The 15655-nt window shown below is 40.6% G+C and overlaps 1 protein-coding gene across 2 annotated transcripts in view; it reads right to left on the bottom strand.

The window, feature by feature from the left end:
- PRKAR2B (protein kinase cAMP-dependent type II regulatory subunit beta) overlaps positions 1 to 15038 on the bottom strand; it is a 75396-nt gene extending 60358 nt beyond the window's left edge. For both annotated transcript variants that reach the window (XM_059472731.1, XM_059472732.1), the window contains exon 1: positions 14619 to 15038. In XM_059472731.1, coding sequence (XP_059328714.1) covers positions 14619 to 14946 — 328 coding nt within the window. In that variant the 5' untranslated portion in view covers positions 14947 to 15038. The remainder of the gene's footprint in view (positions 1 to 14618) is intronic.
- Positions 15039 to 15655: the final 617 nt, after the last annotated feature.

Raw genomic sequence — 15655 nt, 5'->3', positions numbered from 1 at the left:
TACAGGCAGAGTCAATGCATGACCTTTATGTTAAGTGTGACCTGAAGAGCACATGGCTGAAGGCAGGATTCTGTAATAGTCACCAGGCAGGAGCCCATGCTAACAGCCACAAGCACCTTTTGTAAAAACAACTTGGTAAATGACAAAATGAGCTAGGAATATCAAGTAATGCAATCTCAGGATTATTACACTTTTAAGGGCAATATTTGTAGCCTAAACAAACCATAGAGGTGTCCTCTGTTTACAAGGGCTTTGCTGACTGCTCAGTATTCCTGCATCTTTCATTGAATGGTAAACCCATCGTTTTCTATATTTGGCCAGAAAAAATGATGTATCAGATAAAAATTTCTTAAATTCTGGCATCAATTGGGCCTTGGACTCTAAGATATTTTAAGAATTTTTTTAAAATATTGTAGGCAAACAATGACACAAAAGCCCTTCACAATCCTTCACACACATACTGCTATAAGATCCCAGCAGGATGGGAATGGCAAATATTCCATTTTGCCAATTTACAGCCACTAGTGCAAACCACTCAAAGGCACACAGCAAGACTGTGACACAAATGAACATTTAACCTAATCTGTCTTAACTCTCAGAGGTCTATTTTAAATTTGTGGACCATTCTTCTTCCTTAAAGGATAGTTATCAAGGGATGAGATTAGAATAGACAAAAACTCAGCCTTCAGTCCAAATTCCTTTGTCTTGTGGATTTCATCCAGACCCACAGAGTATTAAAATAAATTTTTTCCCACAATTTTTAAGTACGTCTTATGACAGGTATGATATGGGAAGTTATCCTCAGTTACTATACTAGAGCCTATATAATAATTTTTAAAATGTTTTCATCACTAATTTGATGGACTACAAGAGCTTCATCAGGCCAGTCTACTAAAAACAGACAAGTATGTATTTCCTGTAGCATATAGTTTTATAGGCAGGTGTTCCTGTATCATGACCTTAAAATTTCTGTAAGTATTCTAGATTATCACTATCCAGTTTTACAGACATGCCAGTAATTCTGATAAACATGCCTCTTTCATTTGTTTCACACCTCCAGTTCAAAGCTCTCCTTTTTGCTTTTAAAATAAGAAGTTACTTAGAAATCAAATTACTTCCATAAAATACGTGGGATATGACAACAGAAAATGCAGTCAAATAAAAACAATATGTATTACCTTAGATATCAAAACTGTGATCACCAAAAGCACTTTTTTAAAACTGAGAAGTATGATTAAAACTGCTTTTGATACAAACAGGAAAGGAGTGACAGTTTTGTATCCAGTGCCAAGTTTCACCTCACATTCTCACTGGAATTTGTGTAACTTTCCAACAACAGACTAAAAAACTTCAATCTCCTTTCCACTCCCTTAAAGTCAATCAGTTATATGCATCTGATCCTCACTCTAGGAACACAGAACCCCATATCAAACAATAACACAGGGAGAAAGGTTTTCCTTAGAAAACCTTGCAACTGTTTAATCTCTAAAACACAATTTGTGCAAGAAAGGCATGAGGCTAGTTTTAGAGGGGAAAAAATTATACCTAAAACGTACTGCATTAAAGACTCTTGCTAAAAGGAAAGCTAAATTCATCCCTTCATCTGGGAAAAAAAAGTAGTTCTACAGCTCTATAAACTGTTTTGTCCTGGAATGTAGAGCACAAGTTAAACAATGTCAGTTCCTAGCCAGAAGTAAATCTAAAGTTTCCAGAATAAATCTAAAGGGTTTCCAGAATAAATGTGTACATCTTATTGGCTCAGTCTTTAGGTTTTCAAAGCAGCACATGTGTTTATACTCTGACCTTTGTATATTTTCCAAATGAAAACAAAACAAAAAATTCTAAGCAATACATCTAAGTATTTCCAGCAATAACAACACTCCTGTTATTTTCCAAGCATAAGTCACAGGTAACTGCTCTCTGCAAGTATCACAGCAATTACATTTCTATTCTTGATATTTAGAAATAACGAGTGTTGTTCCACAGAACCTCACCTGTCAATTTTAAATTGGTTTCAGCAGAAGTCATTCAAACACTGGAAACAAGCAAGGACAAGTTCATGGGTTCAAGTGATACACAAATTCCTTAACAAAAGAAAACACTGAACTTGCTGTACCATTTTCCAATGAATTTAACAATGAAAAAAGTCTCAAAAGAAAGAACTTGCTAATAATATGTGAAAAACAGAAGCTGATACCAAACTAGCACCTACCATGAAGGACAGGTCACATAAATTCAGTCTTGGCTGCCAGCTGACCAGTACTAGACATTCTCAATATCAGTATTAGATGTCTATGAACCAGACACTCAGGTGCTTCCTGCACACTGCAGTGCACCTTTAGGAATCCACTGAATCAGACTCAGCATTGCAAAGGTACAATACAACTCCATGCCATGTACTCACTGCCTCCTTCAGGCCATCAAGCTGGATTGTTTTCACCCCAGCTGAACTGAACCTGGTTTAGGGCAAATTTGGGAGGAAATTCCAAAAGGAGTTCCTCTAGAACGCAGATTCAACCCCTTCCCCCTACTGGTTCAGGAAAATATTTCCTTGGAGAAAAGTGGAAAAAGCCCTGTTTATTTAACAAGCAAAGCATTCATAGGCATAAAAAATGAAATTATATTAAACAATAAAACCTCTCTCTGTTCTGAAGAGATGTCAGACTCAGGAGGGCCCTGTTGTGGCTGCAGCCCAGCTGGCTCAGCCTCTCCCAGCCCCGGCCCTGCTGAGCCCCAGGTGGGAGCTCCAGGGGCTCTGCTGGGCGCTCACTCCAGAGCTGGGCTGGGCAGCCCCAGGGAAAAGGAAAATCACTGTCAGGGAACTGCTCTGCCCCAGCCAGCTAAAAACTAACTGGAAGCAAAGGAGAGCTCTGTCCTGCTGTCTGTCTGTCCGTGCTGCAGACAGTCCAGGAGCAGGAATGTGGAGCAGTGAGTGCAGCTCCTGAGCACAAACTGCTGCTTCTGTTCGCCCCATCTCAGCCTCAGAACCAGCCTGAAAGGTGCAGAACTTAACATCCAGCATAAACAGAGACAACTGGGGATACAAACATCACCAGGACACCAGGCCAACCAACCAGTGCTGGGATAAATTCACACTATGATTTACAGAAACAAAGAAGGCTCATGCCAGTAGAGCTGTGTGGTCAGTTTTATTAGTTCTCCACAAGCAACTGTACAATAACTTTAGCAAATTAAACATGAAAACTTTAAAAAAAAATAAAAGAAGGAAACTCACTGAAAAGGACATTGCAATAGACGTCAAAGGTGAGACATCAGATGGCAACATACTGACCACAGCCACAAATTCTAACAGCTTTCTCAGAAGCTAAACACATCTTAGCAAGCACAGAAAACTCTGTGCTCATAATAAGAACAAAAATAATTTTGCTTAATGGTGAAATTACCCCATGGCAGGGGAAGGATGCCCTGCTTGTGCCATGCCAATGGGACTCTAGCAGTGCCTGCTGGTACAGACTCCTCCTGGGGGCTGGGACCACAGGCCAGCTCCCGTAAAAGGACCTTGGGTCTGTCTCCTCCAAGCTAGAAGAGGCAATAAATGGCCTGCTTTATTAGGGAGAAGCACTACTACTCCCCTTAACCTGTAGGATTTAAGGATGTCTTTCTGAAGCTCATTTGCATGTTTAGTTTTGATTCTGTCAAGGATCTACATGCTATAGTGGCAGAATTCTTCCAGAGTTAGACATAAAAACATTTTTCTAATATGAAAAAGCCTATTTCAGTAATATGAGGTACAAGCTGACACCAAGATGACTACAATGATCTGGATCCAGGAGTACTTGTCTCCTCTTCTGAAAGGCCTGTACATGCACCTGACATCAGCTCAATCCCAGATGGTTTTATATTATCTGGTGTTCCAGCTATGAAGACAGTGAGCGTCATGCTGCAATTGTAAATATTAACCTGCCTCCTTTCCACTGAGAAGGGTGATCACACACACTTCTGTGATTTATCCCCCATCACTCCCAAACAGAACTGCAAGGGAAATGGATCTTAGCCCCTGACTGATAAAGAGTAGACCAAGGAACCTTCTTAATTTCACATACTGGAAAAAAAAAAAGGCAAAATAAACAAAACACTTAAGAAAACACTTTACTTAAAAGGCAAAGGAAAACAAAACACTTGATATCCTCTTAACAGCAGCAAAAGATGAAATTTTTCTTACTGTCTTTTGCTACCTCGTACTACCATTTGTGTCTTTTCACTGCTTGTTGGTTTTTTGGTTTTTGTTTTTTTAGTCCAGTGTATGAGAAAAGTCCTTCAGCCAAAAAAAAAAAAAGATTGAGATGGAAGAAGTAGGTTGCAACATATTGCTGTATTTTTGTGCTCCATATAACCTTCCCAGAAAAACTCTCTTTGGTGGAAATGGATCTGTGACATCCAATTTTGGCAGTAGCAAGAAACTCAGGCCTTTCTAGCAGTATTTACAGAAGTTCTTGTTGAGAAACGCCTCGAATTCCCAAAAACAAAGTCAGAGAAGAGGATAAACACCTACACATTTGCATGGAAAGCATAGCTTTCTCTTACAAGCTCAAAATGTTTTTTGATTAGATTCCCCAAGACTTCCCAGCCTCCCTATACCTCCCAAACCCTGCATCTGTGCTTAATGAAATAATCTGAAGGATGGACTTCAAGAAAGCATGACCTTCTTCCTCTTCTTTTTTGCATTTTTTGAGGCCATAAACTGCAGTAATTACAGATGAGCCATGTTCATATGACAATATATTCCAGATAGACAGCAAATTACGGTGCACTTAAATCAGTGACTCCATTTTATTCCTGATACTAAGAAGGCAAAACCAGAAGAACAAATTACTTCTTCTTGCAAGGTGGATAATGGAAATTAATCTACATCTACTCCCACCTCAACTGCCACCAGCAGCTACATTTCAATAGAAGGGGAAAACTGACAGATTAGCAAGGGAGACATGCAGAAAAATACTGCAGATAAATTTTTTAACACAAATTGAAGTTAGTAGTATCTAAGAATAAATAACCATCTATCTGCTTTCAAACCAATTTTTATATGTGCATTAGACATTAAACAATATTTCCTGTAGGCTGAAGCAACAGGAAGGAAGATAGGTTGTTAACTTTGTATTTAAATTACCTCACAGATGCTTAAATATTGTACTGGTGAAGGCTAGATCAAAGTTTCTCATGTTTAGACTACCTATTAAAAACCAGTAGAGAGAGATAAATTATCAGCTAAAAGATGGGTTTTAGAGAAAGATGCCTGAATATTACTCAAAGTTATTGAACAAAATGGCTGGAAAGAAAAAGCACTATGAGTTCAGGACTGAAAAATAAAAACCCCAAAAATAGAACTAAAAATAAAATGATGACTGGGCCCAGTACTTAAAAGACGCCTGAAGAAGCAGATCGATAAAGCTACCAGATCCTAACTTCTCAATTTCAGCAGAAATTAGGTATAACTGGGGACAAAAAATAAACCTCTCCCTCCATGCTTCATATCATCAATTATTAAGAATATGCAACTTTCAAAACTCATTCATTATGAAAAAATGGTTACAACGGTAGAAAACATTTTGTTTGAATTCTTAATAAAATTTTGATAGATGTCTATAGCACATGTTGTAATTGTTTATGACTGCAAGGGTGGTATCACAAACATTGTTTTGGAAGAGAACAAGAAATCTCAGGACAATTCCAGCCCTCTATTAGACAGACTTTTTGTCATATTAACCATTGTTAAAACAGGAGGAATACTTAGACATATTTACTAGATTTTAGACATTCATTTCCAAGATATTAAATAACAAAAACTCTTGATCAAGGACTTGATTTCAAGGACTTGTGGTATTAGTCTGCATTTTTTAGCAAAGGCAATTACTGGCCCAAAGATGGAGTTCTTCAGCATCAATGAAAAGTGTGACAGCTTCAGAGAGGATCTAAAAGGGAACAATTTCAGTAGTAAAAATAATGGGAAATAAATTGGAAGGACCAGATCAGTGCAGGGACAATATATATTCATATGTGAGGTCACCCAAAAAAGGCCACAGCAAAGCTGTCACTTTCAAGTCCAAATTAACCCAGATCCTGCAACACTTACAACCCATGGCATCGAATTCTGGTTTTCACACTAGCATTACAAGCTATCATTAAAATCAGAATGAGAAAACACACCAAGAATTTCGGCCTGTGTGCTTGGGCAGGCAGTCTGAATGCTTATGCTTGGTTCCAGCTTGTATTCATCCCAACACCAAGAATTCAGTACATCTTTTATTTATAGCCTACACTGAGGCTTTGCAAAGAATCTTTTCTTTCCAGGGCTGGGAAAGGATTTATTTTCTTCCTATCTGGCATGCTTTACATGGACATCTCTGCTAAAAAGGTACAACATGAAAACATTACCACTATTTATAAAAACATGTTTGACATCTGCATCACAGGGATTCAGAAGGGATTGACACCGTTATAAAAATCTTTATACAAGTAGGATGGTATCTGGAATGACTGAGCAGGAAGGATCATGTTACTTCTCCTTTCAAAATCTATTTTATACAGCAATTTTCTAGACCTTCCATTCAGGAAGTCTTCATAATAATTACTAATTGTCCCTTTTAGCCCAGCTTTACAGAAACCACTTCAGTCACATAACTGAAACTGTATGTGTAAGACAGCTATTCTCATTATCAGCCTTTACCTGCTCGAGCTCTCAGCTTCAAGTTCTTGCCCTGATGATTTTTTTCTAAATCTCATTAAGCAATGTAAGAGTCAATTACATAAGTGAAAAACACTTTCTGTTGTTACAGCATGCTTTTTACAACTCTACCTTCCATTATCCAGAGTGTTACAGCACAATAAGGCAAGGCTGATTAAATTAAAATTTGGATTTTTTTTTAAATTGTTCTATTCTTTATAATTTCCCTATTTATCTGTGGTCCACAAATTACTTTTCTGAGCAGCAATGCTAAAAGGATGCAGTTTATGGAAAGGATGGCAGACTGCCATATGGCTGTTGTACAGCTCATTTTGAGGATACCTTGTACCTATAATCTGCATTTTACTCCTATGCACTTCAGGCACCCTTGCCTGCTTCCATTCCCCTTCATTTCAGACCTCCCACATTTTTGTAATGTGGAGGAAATGCTGAATGAGGCACTGGACAGTTGGTTACCATCATCTTTTTGATGTAACCCCAAAACTGTGTGTCTTCTGGGTTACTTGCTGCGTTGATATAAATCTGGATTCGTATTACACTGCCTAGAAACTGCAAATGGAAATTCTCTGCGAGTACTTCTGCTATTTTTATCACTAAGTGCACAAAAAACTGAAACAGAGCTCCTCATATTTTTTAATGAAAAACCAAACTGACAAACACGATGCTTTTCTACAAGGAAAAGTGTAATAATGCCAGTCAATTAGAAATGTAAAAAACGAAGAGAAAACAAAGCACACTCAAAGGCAAATTTCACCCTCTTCAACAAAGTCCTGTACTATGAGTACTATGAGTGAAAACTGATCGACAGACCAAAAAATGTATTCAATAAAGAAAAAGATTAAATAAACCCCAAGTTTGTAATTAATTGCCATGATCAAAACATCCTGTTCATGCAGTAAATGGGTGATCATTCCTACCCAGCATGTGGAAGGGTTAGCCTAAAAGGGTTCCCTGGAAGGATAAGGGGTTTCAGTATAAAACCCCTATATAAAGCTATCTAGACTCACCAGTATCCTCATCCAATGTCCCAAAGAAAAGCGGGGGAAAAGTGTATATTTCCTTTAGAAGTCTCATAAGAATACTTTCAAACAACACCCTAATTGATGGATGTTTATGGTGATATCTACTTATAGACAAGCTTATTTCTTTTGACAGGTTTATCTAGCATGTAGTAATTCATGCATACACAGAGTTCATCTTTTATGCACCCACATCCATAAAACAAGCAACAATATCAAACAAATTGTGTGATAAATGTATCATCCCTGGTAAAATCACCTCCTCTTCTTTCAATTTATGTATGTCAAGACCTATTCCAGAAGCAGAGAACACTGAGCCATTTTTAATGGCTCTTTTTCTCAAACTCCTCTCCCTCCTTCATTCGCTTTTAAAAAATTGCTAACCTTTTTAAAGCACAGAACTTCTGTATAATTACATTCACTTGAAGCTCATAATAGGAGTTCAAACCTGGGTTGGTAACAGTTACACTACAGCGTGACTTTAAGGCATTTCCATTAAAATAACAGTTGACGAAATAACTACTGTGACTTGTAACAAGCATTAGAAGTAGGGACATTTCACCCTGTCTGTTATGCACTGTTCAACATTTCATTTCTTCATCAGCACCATCTTGGCTCTCCTAGCCATGAAGGTGGCAGCTGTACTCATGTGCCTGTTGACTTTCTTCATAATGATCACTACTATTATTTTTTAAATCAGAAAATGGTTTAAACCAATCTGGAACCTCCATAAAAAACCTGAGTTGAAACTTTCATTAAAATGCAGGTGTTATGACGCTCCAGACATGGTAACAAGGGAGATGACCATGTCAAAACATTTAATAGACCTCTCAGCGTCAGATGACCAAATTCACATCCATACAATGCATTGACCACTGATTTTAGTTAAGCTCACATTTATGCTCTTCTGAAATGTATTTATAAGCCAAAAAGAATCTCAGTAGAAAATTCAGGATATAAATTTGGGACAGCAGGGCTATAGCTGGGTAGAAAAACAAGGGTGGAGAATTTAAGGTGTTTTCTCACATGTGCTGTCTATTCTTTTATCTTTCTCCCCTTACCTCAGCTCTGTATCTCCTCCCACCTCTTGTTTTTACCTTTGTATTTTCCTTACCACACACTGACTCCTTTTCATCCTCCATGTCCTGCCTTCCACCTTGCCTTCTTGCTCCTTTCATCACTGTCCCAACAAATGAAATTTCCCAATCTAGAGGTCATCTTTGATATCTGAAAACCAGAAGTGCAGCAGCAGCCTGTACCTTGACTAATCTGTACCTTGTGACCTAAATGTGAGATTTCCAAACCATATGTTCCAGATTTACAGGAGCAGCTAAGGCCAATAAGTCTGCAGAGATTTGACTGTTTAGGGACATTTCACAGAGACTGAGGGAACTGGACAGAACCAGAGAACACAATGCAATACTTCTGCATAACAGACTTGGGATAAACCATGACATACACAGATATTAAATCAAGCTTAACTTCCTGACAGATGCATGAAGCACCTCAGTGCAGGTTGCAAGCATTAGGTCATTGTGCTGTGGGAGTGCATTCTACAAACACACACTCTTAATGTCCAGAGATTAATCTTTATTCTCTTCATCAAGCAGAGAAATAAATTGGTTTTTTACATTCACTTAAATGCATAAACAGGAGTAAACACAGGGAACAAAAACTATAAGGTTTCTTTGGGCAACTGAAATGAAGCCAGCGAGTGAAACAATATTCCTAGAGAGGTCCTGAGGAAGCAGGTTTTCCTTTGAAACAGACATGACACAAGCAACAAACTGAGCATTGCTGTGCAAATGTTAGTACTGACATTGCTTATAGTTTATAATTCATAATGCAATCACTACAAACCCATGCCAGCAAAATTTTATGTCTTCCTATACATCCTGAATTAATGCTGTTCTCTTTTTCCAAGCTGAACAGTCAGCCAAAATTATCTCCACATTGTTTCTTTAGCGAAAAAGAAGCTGAAGACAAATTGAAATATTTGTAGTATAGTTCTACTATCTTTCTGTCCATAGGTCTTTGGAACTTCCTCCTGCTTCTCTTTAATACACTTTATTTATTTATTGTTGAATAATAAATACATTATTCAACAAAATATTAGCCAGCAGACACTTCCACTCATTCATGCTTAATTTTGAGCAGGGATGCATAAATACTTTTTGAGTGGAGGCTGCTATCATTTCAACTAAATTATGAATATAAACATACTTACTTTTTTAAAAATGGTTGTGTCAAAAGTATTCCTTTCATCTACAATCACAACTAGATACATGTCTGAAAGGGAGTCATAGTCCTACAACTAAATGGTACATATTACAACTTCACATTTCTAGTTGCTTATAATTTTGTCAAACTAAGTTTTTTGATGACAAACTTCCCAACTTGAATAAAACATCTGTGTGAGATTAAGGAATAAGAGAAAACAAACAAACAAATCACAAACAACTGCCAACTTGTTTGGGTTTACTCTCAAAAATAACCGTTAGCAGAAAGAAAAAATATTTTTGTTTGCTCCAGTCAAAAATACTGCAAACCATTATTTCAAAAATCTGCATTTTTTAAAAGATTTACAGCCAGGATAGAAAGCTTTGTGGTTTTGTGACTAGAGAAGAGCAGCCAGTGGTCAGCCCCTGACCAAGACCCACTGGACCAGCAAGACACCGAATACTTGCAGCTGGAATTCTTTTCCCTCACAGAATCCATCTTCTTTCCAAACACCCACCCTGAACACTTAATTTACACGTTTTTCCCTGTTAGACAGCAGGCATAGCCCAGGAAATTGCAAGGAGATCTGTCCCACAGCCTTGCCAAGGAGTGCTCCAACAATGCCACGCTCCCAAGGGACTGGTCTGTGGCTGGAAGGCTACAATTGGGTTTGTCCTTGTAACCACACAAATAGTGATTTACTTCTTTGTGTATTTCAAAAGAGTGACGGCAGAAATTATTAAAACTTCATTTCTAAGGCTGGCTAAGTACATATCAGATGGCAGTGATTTCAGCCATTACCCATCACACTGCAGATTTTAGTTGGAATATACACATTTATAAGAAATTTCCATGCTTTTCTATACAGCCCTTGATTTAAGGGTATCCTACTACAACTTGTATGTATTTTTATATTGCTCCTTTGTCCTTACAGACCTCTTCCACTGCTCTAATCTACCCATTACCTACAAGACACAATTGTAGTTGTGTGCAAAGTTTTTTCTGGTTTCTACAATTTACCTATTATTTCAAAATTTCTATGAACAGTACATCTGTAAAGCACATCAGACTGAATAAAGGAACTAAAATAAAGACATGGCTTTAAAATGGCATTGTAAGGTAGAAGATGTATGTTTTACCTAAACAGTGATCTCATATTATTCAGGCACAATCAGTAGTTAAGCTGAGATACAGACTTGCATTTTCTAGCTCAAGTTTTCAAAGAAGGAACTCAAAGCAACCAACACACCAACAGAAGCACACGGGGGAGGAGAGGGACAGCTGTAGTATTTTCCTGTTAAAATACACCACTATCTGAGAAAGACACCAAAACCAACTGAAGTAAAACAAAACAAAAGAAAAATAAACAGAAGCTATGTCTTGCCAAATGATACATACAGCACTATAACTTTTGAGTTTAAAGAACAGCAATGCTACTGCAAAAAACTCCTCTCCTAATTCATATTAAGGCTAGATGAAATGCAAATTTTCATCTATGGCAAATATTTTAAAACAACTGTTACAGATTACATAGGTTATTGGCCATCAAAAAAAGTTGCAAATCAACATTAAGTAGTAATGTCAAAAGAAAAGTATAGTCACTGTAGAAAGAACAAATAATCCAATGAGCATTTTCAAATTTTGCAGACACAGTATAATAAATCTTAATACGTACTTCAGACCTGCTAAAAGTTAGACAAATTTTCTAAAATAGGGCTCATTTTTATGCAGATTTCCTATTCAATTTAGTGTCTGCTATTTTTTTAGTAGGAATTAGTTGTTGTAACTGATTAATGCCAATACACCCATGTAGGACAATTAAATATTTTTCTTTTTAGGAAAATCGAACAAATGAATCAACTAGAAAACCTGAAAAACTTTCCCAAATTAAACTGTGTGTTCCAAAGGGGATAATCTAAATGCTCTGAACACAAAGAATGTCATTTCTGAGGTCACCTAACTCCAGGTGCCAATTCAAAGCTACGACACCAATACAACAAAGTTCTCCCTCCAGACAAGGTAACTGCTTTTACCTTTATGTGATTTCTGCAGTGAGGTAATGGACACAGCAGAGACCCAAACAGAGTTTAATTCAAGGTTCACATATAACTCTTAATCCTGGGTACAGGGTTTTTTTCTTTTTAACACATCTTATGCCTCAGCTCATCATTTCTGAAACAGGATAATGCTCATGTACCTTCCAAAATACATTTCAAGGACAAAACTAATACTGACAAAGAGTTCAACTGCAGTGCTTGTAGGTATTTAGAAACATGTGGTAGGGAAAAAAATAGGTTTGGAGCATTTACAGTGAGAACTCAACAATGTTCTGGTTGAATTAATTACGGAATACTGTCAGTTTGATATTTCAAATGTACAGCTTTAGCAAAGGAAAGATACCACCACAGGTCTGGTCTCCCTCACAGAGGTTTTCATTTTACATTTGCTTATCAACTTTTCAAATTTATTGCCCTCTCCTAAGGATGCAAACAGGACAAATTTGCTACACAGAAGTTGTTTAATATTGATAAAGGCGAAAAAAAAATTTAAACTTCCCCCAAACTTCAGTTCTTAAGAATTACTACTTCTAGAAAGAGAGCACAAAATCATAGAAGAAACATGCTTTTAAATTGGTATGTAAAGCCATTAGACAAATAATTGAGTACAAGCCTCTATGCCTCCAGTTATTAAGAAAAGGCTGAGTGGATGCATTGTTATGTTACCTTAGAAGAATATATTCAGGGCAGACATAAAATTTGAATTTAAAATACACACTCCTCCACAATGCACACCATACATAAGCACATTATTAGTAATAATTTACCATGAGTTACTTCTTATTAACCTTCACGTGGCTTCATAAATATTTTCATTTTTTGTTTTCTTTAATTAATAATTATTTGAACTGACAGAATTTACAAACCATAATACAATTAAACGTTCAAAATATATTAGGCTTAAAAATGTGGTATTTTAAAGGGGTTTTGTCAAACAAGAAAATCAATTCATCAAACTAAGAGATTCTAACAGGTCTCTTAATGAGAATATTGACAATAATGGTTTTCTGTCTTCACAATCACAACAAAAAGACTGTCAAAAGAATCTTGATTACTGGTATTCATTCAAAAATCTTAGAAAGCTTCTTAGAGCACCCTGTAAAGTTATAGGTGTGTAAAACATATACATTAATAAATAAACTACTTTTCTGCACTTCCCTCCATACAACATTCCAGTTTTCCATTTACCAATGGGATTGTTTGGTGTTAGAATAATTAATGTTTGAAAAACCACATCTAGTGTTAGTGAATTAAGGTAGTAATTTATTTCTTCCACATTATGACCATTTCAGTTTTCAAAGACAGCAAATTTTCAAATTTCTACTAATCTCATAAATCAGCATTAGAGTTTAAAATTGCCTCATAAATCTGCAGAACCTGATTGACAGATTCAATTTCTCATTAAATACACGTGGGTATAGCAGCAAAGAACAGATGAAAAGAATGGCGACTGTCTTATGGGGTAACATGAAGCATTTTGAAAACTTACCCACTTCTTAAACGCCCACTTGTTTATCTACATTTCCTGATGAAACTCACACAACACATCATTTAAAAACCCGCCCTGAAATTCAACTAGCAAACAACTGCCTTCTGTACTCTGCTAAGTAAATCTACCTCCAGCACGACTCGGGGGGATGACTGCTTTGATGATCTGATGAGGTGCACTTCAAGCTATCCTCAAAAAAAAAAAGATAAAGATGCTTGGACGCTTTCCTCTTCTCCATCTAACCTTTATTGACTGACCCTTCAGTCAGCCTGCTCATGACACAAAGACAAAGCACTTCAGAGGCAGCTCCTACCCATCCCATAACCCACACCAGCAGATGGATTGACACAGTCTCGAAATAAAACCTGTCAGCCACACAAAGATAAGGTGTCATTAGCTGCGTGTAGATCGGTGTTACCTTCAAACACAAAGATACTGCAAATGTTCTTTGCTGTCACAGCAACACTTGTTCCACAGGCCCTTCTAAATGCAAAAAATTTCACTCTGGTTTTCAGGAAGAAATTATGTTTTAAATTGTGCTCTACTTTCTAAAACACATATAAGTGCATCTACGCAAATGCCTAATCAAGTGCATGAATACAGTAACATGTCCATGAGAGGTGTTTTCTGAGGCAGACATACCCTTGCACTAATTACGGAATGCAGATTTGCTCCTATAAAAAGGAAATATACAGACAGCTCTTTGCTAGTCTATTACGGGCTCACACGCTCCAAGCGATGCAGCCGGTGATAGCTGTATGCCAAACACCAGCACCGGGAGCACCGGGGGAAGCCCGGGAGGTTAAAGTTTGCCGCGGGATACGGGAACGCTCCCGCGGGCTCCGCTCTCTGGCATCAGCGCGGGCGGTCCGTGCCCGAGCCCGCGCTCCGCCGCCCCCGGCACCCCGGGCCGGGACCCCCACACCGCCGGGACCCCCACACCGCCGGGACCCCCATCCAGCCGGGACCCCCATCCTCCTGGGACCCCCACACCGCCGGGACTCCCATCCTCCTGGGACCCCTACCCTGCCGGGACCCCCATCGCCGCCGGCCGCGCACTTGAGCCCGGGCGGCCGCGGGAGCCGCCCCGCGCCCCCAGCCCCGGGCCCGGCGAGGCGGGGGAGCCTTACCCGGGAACTGCTGCGGCGGCGGCGGCGGCGGCGGCTGCTCGTCCTCGCCGCTCTCGGAGTCGGTCTGCATGGGCTCCTCGGCGAAGTTGACCCCGCGGGCGTCGGGGGGGCCCCGGCGCGGCGGCTGAGCGCCCCTGTCATGGCCGGTGCCCGCTCTGCGGCCGCTCGGCTCCTTCTCCGCCGCATCCTTGGCCGTCGCCGCCTCCTCCTTGAGGCGCCCGAAGTACTGGAGGGCAAACTCCAGCAGGTCCCCGGGCTGGCTCCGCAGCACCTCTACCGTGAAGCCCTGCAGCAGCTCCGTCAGCCCCGCCGGGATGGAGATGCTCATGCCGGGGCCGGCCGGGGGGGCGCAGCCCGGCCAGGAAGGGGGAGGGTGAGGGGAAGGGGAGAGGAGAAGGAGGAGAAGGAGGAGGAGGAGAAGGGGGGGAGAGCCCGGGGCCGGGGGTCGGCGGCCCGGGGGACGAGGCGCGCCCGGCGGATCGCCCGTGGGCAGCGGGAAGGGGCGGGCGCGGCGCAGGTGGGAGCGGGCGGGGGGCGGGCCCGCGGGGGGCAGCGGCTCCGGCAGCCTCGGCGGCGGCGGCGCCTCCTCCCCCCGCGCCGGGGGAACCTCGCGCACATGTGACCCGGGAAACCATGACAACCTCCCGCCGGGGACTGCGGCCGCCGCGCCCCGCCCGCGCCGCCGGGAGCCGCGGGGCCGCGCCGAGGGCACGGCACGGCACAGGGCACGGCACGGCACAGGGCACGGCACAGGGCAGCGCATCTCTGCCCCCGCACGGGCTGCCCTGCCGGGACACGGCCCCGCCACCCCCGGGCTGCCGGGGACCCAAGCATTGAGCGCCTTCTCCCTGCGGGGTGTCCGAGCATCCGCCCTGGCGAGCGGCGGGGATTCCCGGTGAGCGGACACGGCCCCGCTCAGGGAAGGTCCGCAGTGCATGTAGCATCTCATAGCTGGTTACTGCTGTGCTTTTTCACGGCCATGCACCACCTTAAAGCTCTTCTGCACATCATTCATACGCATAGAAGTGCTGTCAATT

Source organism: Ammospiza nelsoni, chromosome 5 (genome assembly GCF_027579445.1).
Source record: "Ammospiza nelsoni isolate bAmmNel1 chromosome 5, bAmmNel1.pri, whole genome shotgun sequence".
NCBI lineage: Eukaryota > Metazoa > Chordata > Aves > Passeriformes > Passerellidae > Ammospiza > Ammospiza nelsoni.
The sequence above is the reverse complement of the archived record's forward strand: the minus strand, read 5'-3'. Positions and strand labels throughout refer to the sequence as shown.